The sequence below is a fragment of the Ornithorhynchus anatinus genome, chromosome 8, assembly GCF_004115215.2.
Source record: "Ornithorhynchus anatinus isolate Pmale09 chromosome 8, mOrnAna1.pri.v4, whole genome shotgun sequence".
Lineage (NCBI taxonomy): Eukaryota > Metazoa > Chordata > Mammalia > Monotremata > Ornithorhynchidae > Ornithorhynchus > Ornithorhynchus anatinus.
The window spans coordinates 70,858,242-70,868,671 of NC_041735.1; the positions used below are offsets into that span (position 1 = coordinate 70,858,242).

At 51.4% G+C, this 10,430-nt stretch overlaps 1 protein-coding gene across 2 annotated transcripts in view; it reads right to left on the bottom strand.

The window, feature by feature from the left end:
* The window catches only part of CFAP69 (cilia and flagella associated protein 69), a 50,916-nt gene extending 45,196 nt beyond the window's left edge, over nucleotides 1-5,720 (bottom strand). The window contains exons 1-4 of one of the 2 annotated variants that reach the window (XM_029070052.2): nucleotides 5,514-5,720; nucleotides 4,437-4,499; nucleotides 2,307-2,372; nucleotides 802-911 (exon numbers count right to left, since the gene is read on the bottom strand). In XM_029070052.2, the coding sequence (XP_028925885.1) occupies nucleotides 802-911; nucleotides 2,307-2,372; nucleotides 4,437-4,499; nucleotides 5,514-5,705 (431 nt within the window). In that variant the 5' untranslated portion in view covers nucleotides 5,706-5,720. Of the gene's footprint in view, nucleotides 1-801; nucleotides 912-2,306; nucleotides 2,373-4,436; nucleotides 4,500-5,300 lie in introns of both variants that reach the window. The other variant, XM_029070051.2, reaches the window with a different exon arrangement.
* Nucleotides 5,721-10,430: the final 4,710 nt, after the last annotated feature.

Sequence of the window (10,430 nt, forward strand, 5' to 3'; positions counted from 1 at the left end):
ATTCCTAACAAATTTTTCTGGGTCAGTTGCCCCTTGGGGGTTCCTCAAGATGCCACAGGGAGCTAGACTGCCCCTGGAGCTCCCACCTCCCCTGAAATCCCTGACTGTGAGCTCCGTGCCCGACAGGGACTATGTCTGATCCGCTTCTATCACATCTACCTCAGCGATTAGCACAATGGTTGGCACATAGTACGTGTCTACCATAACTATCATTATTCTTATTGTTGAGACTCAAGACTACCCATGAGGATGAGTAGCACGGCCTAGTGGATAGAGCATGGGCCTGAGAGTCAGAAGGACCTGGGTTCTAATCTAGGCTCCGCCACTTGTCTGCTGCGTGACCTTGGGCCAGTCACTTCACTCGTCTGTGCCTCAGTTACCTCATCTGTAAAACGGGGAGTAAGACTTTGAGTCCTCTTTGGGACAGAGGCTATGTACAACCTGATTAGCTCATGTCTATCCCAGCGCTTAGAATGGTGCCTTGCACATAGTGAGCATTTAACTAAAGATGTAGTGAACAAGCAAATCTGCTTTCCAGGCCCATTGCCCAGTTCCTTGGGATTGGCAGCCTCGGCGCAGCAGGGCCCAGGCTCCCTGCGGGGCCCCAGACTGTGGCTGCCATCCGAGGCTCAAATTGGGCGCCCCGGAGCGAGCGTCGAGGTGGAGCCAGGACCAGCTGCTGGGGAGCTCCCGCCGCTCCGGCAGCTCCCGCGCTCGCTGAGCCGTTCCCGGGAGCAGAAGTGAGGCGGAATGCCAGTCTGCGGGTTTCCTGAGCACGTTGCTGGGCGGGGCCTGCCTTACCCACACAGTCGGAGGATTTCACACATGGGTTTGATGAAGCTGGGATGCTCCTGAATTTGTTCTGCACAAAGGTTCAAGATTTTAAATATCTGTTCAAAGTCCCTCAGAGGCTTTTAATGTTTTAGTTAAGAAAATAAGCGACAGTGAGCCCTCATGGGGCTTGACAACTCATAATAATCTATGCTAACCTGGGGCCCATCTCGGTTCTTGTTATGGACACCCGGCCCTCTTCTGGGATGGGCCCATGGCCAGGGCGGGGGCAAGGAACAACCAGAGCCCTGGGTCGAGGCAGAGACACATGCCAGCTTGGGTCCGGAGCTGGATGTGGGTGCGGTCAGGGAGCCGGGGGTCTGAGGTGAACCAGCAGCAGGCAGCATCCAGCCAGCAGACCCCAGGCTCTTGCTCAGGGCTCAATTGACCACCTGGCACTACCTGGAGAATCGCCCTCTCAGGAAAGGCAACAGAGATCACTGGAGCAATCAGTCAGTGAATGGTGTTTATTAAGCACTTTAAACCATTCAATCGCCTTGCCCCCTCCTGTCTCACCTCAGCCTGCACACTTGACTCTTCTAATACTAACCTTCTCACTGTAACTCGATCTCATCTGTTTCGCTGCCGACCTCTCGTCCGTGTCCCGCCTCTGGCCTGGAACGCCCTCCTTCCTCATATCCATCAGACCATTACACTCCCCACCTTCAAAGCCTTATTGAAGGCCCATCACCTCCAAGAGGCCTGCCCTGACTAAGGCCTCTTTTCTTCTTCTCCTACTCGCTTCTGCGTCGCCCTGACTTGCTCCCTTTACTCATCCCCTCTCCCAGTCCCACAGCACTTATGTACATATCTGTCATTTATTTATTTATATTAATGTCTCTCTCCCCTTCTGGACTGAAAGCTTGCTGTAGGCAGGGAATGTATCTGCTATATTGACGTATTATACTCTCCCAAGAGTTTAAATATATATAAATAATTATAAATAATAAATATAACTGACTGGAAAGTACTTACTATGTGCAGAGCACTATACTAAGAGCTTGGGAGAGGACCATGTAAAAGAATTGGCAGACACGTTCCCTGGACACAAGGAGCTCACGATCACACGTAAGGGCTGTGGGGATGAAGGTGGGTTAAATGAGAGTTCCGGTAATCCGGAAGGGAATTCCAGTAGGGAAGCAGCATGGCTCAGTGGAAAGAGTCTGGGCTTCGGAGTCAGAGGTCATGAGTTCGACGCCCGGCTCTGCCACTTGTCAGCTGTGAGACTGTGGGCAAGTCACTTCACTTCTCTGTGCCTCAGTTACCTCATCTGTAAACTGGGGATTAACTGTGAGCCTCACGTGGGACAACCTGATGACCCTGTATCTACCCCAGCGCTTAGAACAGTGCTCGGCACATAGTAAGCGCTTAACAAATAACAACATTATTATTATTATTAATCTGCTTCATTGCCAAGGTGAATTCTTCTCAATCAGAAAATGGAAGAAAACTCTGCACACACAAAAAAAGGATACAAGCCCGTTCTGATAACAGTCCACCAACTTCTTGAGAGATTGCAGTTGTGTTTCTTCTAAATCAGCCTGAAACAGATAATCATTTTAAATCAAAGAGCATCTTATTTCTTGGTTCCTCTAGCGCCAACCTACTGACTGTACCTCAGTCTTGTCTGCCTCACCGCCTACCCTTTACCCATGTTCTCCCTCTTGTCTCACTCCCACCACCTTCAAAGTCCTACTAAGAACACACCTCTTCCCAGAGAACTTCCTTTTTGTGGGTTCTAATCCTGGCTCTGCCACCTGTCTATTCTATGATCTTGGGCCTCAGTTTCCTCATGTCTAAAATGGGGATTGAGATGGTGAGCCCCACATGGGAAAGGGGCTGGGTCCAACCCGATTTGCTTGTATCAACCCAGCTCAGTGCCTGGCCCATTGTAAGAGCTTAACAAATACGAGAATTATTATTAGGTCTTTATTTCTCCTACTTCCCCTTGCTTCTGCATCCCTTATGCACTTGGATCTGTACCCCTTAAGCACTTGATCTTTACCCCAGCCCCACAGCACTTATGTACATATTCTTATACTCTCCTTTTCCCTTCTCTGTAATTTATTTTAATTTTATCTGAATCTCACTCTAGATTGTAAGCTCCCTAAGGACAGGGATTGTGTCTGTCGACTCTACTCTATTATTCTCTCCCAAGTGCTTAGTACAATGCTCGGCATACAGCACACTCTCAATAAATACCACTGATTGTTTGATTAATTAATCGTATTACTATCCTCTTCCCTTCCTTGGCACGGTGCTCTTCAAAAAATAAGTTCCTCATAAAAGGTAATAATACAAGCCGCTAGTAGAACTCAGGTCCTTTTGATTCCCAGGCCCAGCCACTAGATCTGCTTTTCCCTTGCAAGTTGAGGCTCTTGATCCTAAGACAGGGCCACGCATTCCCCATAGGGAAGTAGAGGGCAGTTGGGGAGCAAGAAAATGGGTAGGAGCTCGAGCCATACTCAGGAGTGGTGGCCAGGCGGTAACCAAACAGAAGTGGCATCAGTAGAGTAGCATCCTCTCTAGACTGTAAGCTCCTTGTGGGCACAGAGCGGGTCTATCAATTCTGTTACATTGTCCTCTCTCAAGCATTTAGTACAAAACTCTGCTCACACTAAATGCTCAATAAATAATAATAGTAATAATTACGGTATTTCTTAAGCGCTTAGTATATGCTGAGCACTCTTCTAAGCGCTGGGCTGGATACGGGGTATTGAGGTTGTCCTACGTGAGGCTCACAGTCTCAAAGATAAGGTACAGTGCTCTGCACACAGTAAGCATTCAATAAATATTACTGACTGGCAAGTACTTACTATGTGCAGAGCACCGTACTAAGCGCTGGGGAGAGGACAATGAAAAAGAATTGGCAGATACGTTCCCTGGACACAAGGAGCTCATTTTACAGATGAGGTGACTGAGGCACCGCACCGAGAAGTTAAATGACTTGCCCAAAGTCACACAGCTGACAGGTGGCGGAGCTGGGATTAGAACTCCTGAACTCTGACTCCTAAGCCCGTGCTCTTTCCACTGAGCCATGCTGATCGATAGATCATTATTTACTGAGCACCCACTGGGAGCAATCACTGTACTGAACTGCAGAAGAGTACGGTCTCCGTTCAGGCACCGACATCCTTGGCCCAGATGGAAGTTTGGTGCCCACCAGAGTGGATAGCCGAGTACCTTCTGGCATCAGTGTTGGGCAGCCAATGCCCATGCTAGGTAATTGATAACCTTTTTCAGAAATGGTGCATTGCGCGCCCGTGTGTGTGTGCGTGCACACGTGTGCATGCAGACTTTAGCACGTATGTCTCCAGCAGGGTCAGGGCAGTCCCGGACCACTGCTCCTGCAGGAACTGGCCAAGATACGCTCTGACTACTTAGATGAGCTTTCAGTTCCGCTTTTCCTGGAGTAGATGATCCTGTGTCCGCCCTAACCCGTCCCCACCCTTTGGAGTCAGGCCCTGGGCTTGATCCGGGGCTGACACCCAGTAAGTTTAAATTGGAGGGATCTGTGGCCTGAAGAACCATGACTTTTCCGCCCAAGGAAAACTTTACTCTGACCCCGAGGCCCTAGTCACTGGCGTCGGGAATGACTGACTCACTCGTTTGGGCTCCTTGAGCAGCCTGACCACGAGGTCCAGGTCCACGGCCGCCAACTTCAGCCCCTGTAACACACGGGCACCACAGGGATGGGGGCAGGGTAAACAGAGGAGCCGGAAGAACTAGGGGGTGGGGGGGAGAACCGAAAAGTCATTCATTCAATACTATTCATTCATTCATTCGATGGTATTTATTGAGCGCTTACTATGTGCAGAGCACTGGACTAAGCGCTTGGAATGTACAATTGGGCAACAGATAGAGACCATCCCTGTCCAACGACGGGCTCACAGTCTAAACGGGGGAGGCAGACAACAAAACGAAACAGAACAAAACAAAAACAAGACAACGTCATCAAGATAAATAGAATCAAGGAGATAGACACCTCATTAACAAAATAAATAGGATAATAATATACACAAATGAACACAGTGCTGAGGGGAAGAGCAGAGGGTGGGGGGAGGGGGAGCAGAGGGAAAGGGAGGGCTCAGTCTGGGCAGGCCTCCTGGAGGAGATGAGCTCTCCGTAGGGCTCTGAAGAGGGGAAGAGAGTCAGTTTGGCGGCTCTGAGGAGGAAGGGAATATCAGGACAGCGGTAGGGCGTGGGCCAGGCGCGAACGGGGGACAGAGAGGTGGTGAGCGGCGGCAGAGGAGCGGAATGTGGGGTTGGGACGGAGAAGGAGAGAAGGGAGGTGAGGGAGGAGGGGGCCAGGGGATGGACAGCTTGGAAGTCAAGGAGGAAAAAGAAAGAGAAGGGAGGGAACGAGGAGGGAGAAAGGAGGAGCAGGGCGGAGGGCAGGGTCCTGCCCCATCCCCGACCCCCGGGAGGCAGGGACGGAGGGACCCCGGCCCGGCCCGGCTTGGCCGCACCTGCGGGGGCGTCAGGTCGCTGTCGGTCCCCAAGCCGGGGGGGTCAGCGGCCTCCGGCGAGGCCATGGCTGTCGCTCCCCGCGGGAGGACCACGCTCGATGGATGGATGGATGGATGGATGGATGGATGGATGGATGGATGGATGGATGGATGGCCGGCTGGCTTGCAGAGTCGCTGGTCCCGAGGGGGCGGTGGGGGGGACGGACTCACTACCTGCGGGGGAGGGAGAATCCCTGGGGGTGTCTGTGTGTGTGTGTGTGTGTGTGTGTGTGAGAGAGAGAGAGAGGTGGGTGCTCCCGGGGAGGAGGGGGCGGTCGGGGATCGGGGGCCCGGGGCTCGGCCGCGCCAGGACCGGCTCCGGCCGACGGCTCTCGGAACTTGGTTGGCGATGCTACCCGTTGCCATGGAGACCGCTCGGCTCCACTGAGGGCGGGGCAGGCAGGACCAGCTCTACGGAAGCCAGAGAGGCGCAAACCTCCTCCACTCTCCTTACTTTCCCTCCCCCTCCCCTCCACCCCCCGCCCCCAACCGGGAGCAATGTAGTCCCGGGCTTCCGGGTCCGGGCCCTCAAGGTGCCATCCACCCGGGACCGGCCCGACAAGTCATCCGCCAGCACAGCCCCGCCACGCCCTCCGTCCCCTCCCAACCTTTCCATCCCTCCCATCCCTCCCATCCCTCCCATCCTTCCCATCCCCCTCGCTCAGGTTTGGTTCTTAATAATAGTAATAATAATGATGGTGTTTGTTAAACGCTTACTATGTGCAAAGCACTGATCCAAGCGCTGGGGAGGATACAAGGCGATCAGGTTGCCCCATGTGGGGCTCACAGTCTTCAACCCCCACTGTACAGATGAGGCCACTGAGGCCCCGAGAAGTGAAGTGACTCGCCCAATGTCACACAGCCGACAGGCGGTGGAGTCGGGATTAGAACCCACGCCCTCTGACTCCCAAGCCTGGGCTCTTTCCACTGAGCCACGCTGCTTCTCGGTTCTTCGTGCTGCTTCAGTTCTTGACTGCTGCTTCTTAGAGAAGCAGCGTGGCTCAGTGGAAAGAGCCCGGGCTTAGGAGTCAGAGGTTATGGGTTTTAATTCCCCTCTGCCACCTGTCAGCTGTGTGACTTTGGGCAAGTCACTTAACTTCTTGGGCCTGTTACCTCATCTGAAAAATGGGGATAAGACTTTGAGCCCCACGTGGGACAACCTGATCACCCTGTATCTACCGCAGCGCTTAGAACAGTGCTTGGCAAAGAGTAAGCACTTAACAAATACCAACATAATAATTATTATTATTATTAAGCTTTTTATGGGCAGGGGATATGTCCGTTCATTTTGTTGTGGTATACTTAACTAAACGCTTAGTGCAGTGGGGATTGAATCCTCATTTTACAGTTGAGTAAACCGAGGTCCAGAGAAGACAAGTGACTTGTGCAAGATCACACAGCAGGCAAGTGGCAAAACTGAGATGACAACCCAGGTCCTCCGATGCCCGGGCCCGTGCTTTTTCCCACATACCATTCGGCTTCCCTGCCAAGGTTGCTGTTCTGTGAGAATGGGAGGCTGGTGGAAAAGTCACTGATGACGGGGAGGAGAGGGTCTGGGTGGGTAGATGAGTTTGGTTTGGGTCATGTTAAGTTTGACACTTCCATGTTGAGAAACATCCATGAAGAGGTGTCCTGAAGGCAGGAGGAAATAGGAAACTGCAGACCAATCAATCATATTTATTGAACGCTTACTGTGAAGAGAGCACCATACTAAAGCATTTGGGAGAGTACATTATCATGGAGTTGGTAGACATGTTCCCTGCTCACAACCTTACAGTCTAGAGGATAAGATGGTGACAATAATAATTATGGTATTTGGTAAGCACTTACTATGTGCCAAGCACTGTTCTAAGCACTGGAGTAGATACAAGATACTCGGGTTGTCCCACGTGGGGCTCACAGTGTTAATCCTCATTTTACAGATGAGGTAACTGAGGCATAGAGAAGTTAAGTGGCTTGCCCAAGGTCACGCTGCAGACAAATGGCAGAGCTGGGATTAGAACCCATGTCTTCTGACACCCAAGCCCATGCTCTTTCGCTGGCTGGAAAGGTAGATTTGGGAACTGTCCACCTAGAGATGGTAGTTGAAACTGTGGAAGGAGATGAATTATCCAAGGGGGAAGGTTCAGATCGAGACGAGAGAGGGATCCAGTACCGAGCCTCGATGGATCCCCCTCAGCTACGGAGGGGAGGCAGAAACTGAGAAAGAATAGCCAGACGGGTAGAAGGAGAAGTAGGAGAAGGTAGTGTCTGTGAAGCCAAGTTTAATGTTTCCAGGAGAAGGGGTTGGTCCACCATGCCAAACACTGATGAGAGATCAAGGAGGATTAGGAGAAGCAGCATGGAGTAGTGGATAGAGCACAGGACTGGGAGTCAGAAGGTCATGGGTTCTAATCCCTGCTCTGCCACTTGTCTGCTGTGTGACCTTGTGTCACTTCTCTGTGCCACAGGTACCTCAGCTGTAAAATGGAGTTTGAGATTGTGAGCCCCACCTGGGACAGGGACTGTGTCCAACCCCATTTACTTGTATCCACCCTAGCGCTTAGAATAAGGCGTGGCATACAGTAAGCACTTAATGAATACCATTATTATTAGGATGAAGTAGAGTTGGATTTGACAAGGAGGAAGACATGGGTGACCTTGGAGAGAGCAGTTGCAGAGGAATGGATTAAATGGAAATGAGTGGAATAAGTAGAGGAGTGAAGAGAGAGTTGAAAAAAATGTGGAGGCAGCTGATAGAAATAGCTTGTTCAAGGGGTTTAGAAAGGTAGGAGGGAGATGGGGTGCTAACTGGAAGCTGTAGTGGTGAGGTCAAGGGAGGGTTTTTTTAGGGTTTCTTATGGTATTTGTTAAGCACTTACTATATGCCAGGAACTGAACTGAGTGCTGGGATAGATATAAGATAATGAGGTCAGGTTGGACACTTCACTTCTCTGTGCCTCAATTACCTAATCTCTAAAATGGGGATTAGGACTTTGAGCTCCATGTGGGACACAGACTATGTCCAACCTGATTACCTTGTATCTATCCGTGCTTAGAAGAGTGCTTGGCACATAGCGCTTAACAAATACCATGATCAATATTGTTTTTATTATTATAATCACCCCAGCACTTAAAACAGTGCCTGGCAGATAATAAGCACTTAACAAATACCTTTTAAAAAATAAAGTGGTGGAGCTGGGATCCGAATACAGGTCCTTCTGACTCCCAGGACCATGCTCTATCCACTAGGCTAAGCTGCTAAGGCATGGCATGTTTGTGAGCAGAGGGGAAGGAGCCTTTGCAGAGTGAACAGTTGAAGATGACAGGAGGAGAAGATGGGAGGGGACCCTTGACCCTCCCTCAAGTGACCCAGCATGGACTATCCAACACCCCAATTCTGTCATCTCCATCCTTGACACTCCCCACAAACTGGCTAAAAACGGACCACCCAACACCCCTGGCTTTCTCCTCTCCATCCCTGATTCTCCCCAAGTGACCCATCATGTGTGAGCTCATTGTGGGCAGGGAGTATGTCTGTTTGTTGTTGTGTTGCATTCTCCCAAGCGCTTAGTGCAATGCTTTGCATGCAATAAGCGCTCAATAAATATGATCAATTGAATGAATGAATGAACGAACAGACTCATCAGCACTCCATTCCTTACTCTCCCTCCAGGGACCCAGCATGCCACACCCAACTGAATCTCCCCCGTGACCCAGTACGGACCATCCAACTCCTCTGACTCTCTTTCCAGTGATCCAGCATCGACACTCGTCCTCGGATCTACCCATACTCCACTGGACCTGCTGGTGTTTCTCGCTGACTGCTTCCTGTGGAAACAGATACCCTGTGCTAAACCTCTAGGGGTGAAGGTGGGTTTCTGCTATTTTGACCCAGCCATCCTCCAGCTCCAATGGGTTCCTCTCGCCCTGGTGGGAAACAATCAGTCAGTAGTATTTATTGAGCACCTACTGTGAGCCAAGCACTAGACTAAGTGCTTGGGGGGCTTACAGTAGAAAACATGCATTTCCTGCCCTCCCTTCACCTCTCTTTTCTCCTTGCTCCCTCTATCCTCCCTTCCTCTCCCTTCCTGCCTCTTCTAGTCCCTCCTCAGCAACTGTCCCAACAGAGGGAAATAGGATTAAATCATCCCAAGATGGGCTATCAAACAGAAGGAGTCACTGGCCAGAATGAGGTGCCCCAGTGGGGGAGGGCTGTAGTCAGTTGGTCCTTTGGCTGTGCGAATCAGGGGTGGGGCTGTGGCAACACACCTCACTTCCCTTCCTCTCTGGCCTGATCGCTCTTCTAGTGTTGGGACTCTGGCCTTGCCATGCTCACCAGTAGCTTGGGGTTTCCACGGTCTTCCCACCCCCACTCCCACACCCAGTGGCTGGGCAGCCTGGGTGACCTGGCTAAGGTTTCCTTTGGGGAGAGTCTAAGCCCTGAGGAGGTATAATGGTTCCTCTCATTGGGCTTGCCTGAGGAGATGGATGTTGGGTCACGGGGGCACAGGGCCCACAGGGGTATGAAGGTACAAAAGCAGGGCAGGGACGGAGCCGGTAGTTGGGGCCACGAGCCAGGGTTCAGCTCTGCAGTGGGACGGGGTACAGGAGGGTCTCTGTTGCCCTTAGGAGACCCACACTGGCTGCATCGCTCCTCCCTTGACTTCCCTCTCCTCCAACCTCCAGCAGACTTGGGTAGGGAAGGAGGGGCCAGAGTTTGGTCCGGGTCCCCCCTACTACACACCAATCCACTGTCCCGAACCACCAAACCTTAAACTTCCCTGAAGGAGACAAAGGGCACCTTTACCTGTGCTGGCCATGGTGTGACTTGAGACACGGGGAAAGATGAACAAACAGGGACATCATCCTCTGTGGAATTTGTTGAGTCCCTGCTGAGTGCACAGCTCTGTACTAAGCACTTGGGAGAGCACATCAGAAGCAAGAGATGACCATTGCCTTTCTGAAGCTGATGATCCAGTAGGAATTTATAAGTAGTGGGAGCAGGAGGCAGGACAAGGATGGGACAGGAACTGGACCACATGCATCAGGAAGAGGACACGGGATAAATAACTGTCCACACAAATAACGGTGGGAGACAGCTGCGGGTGC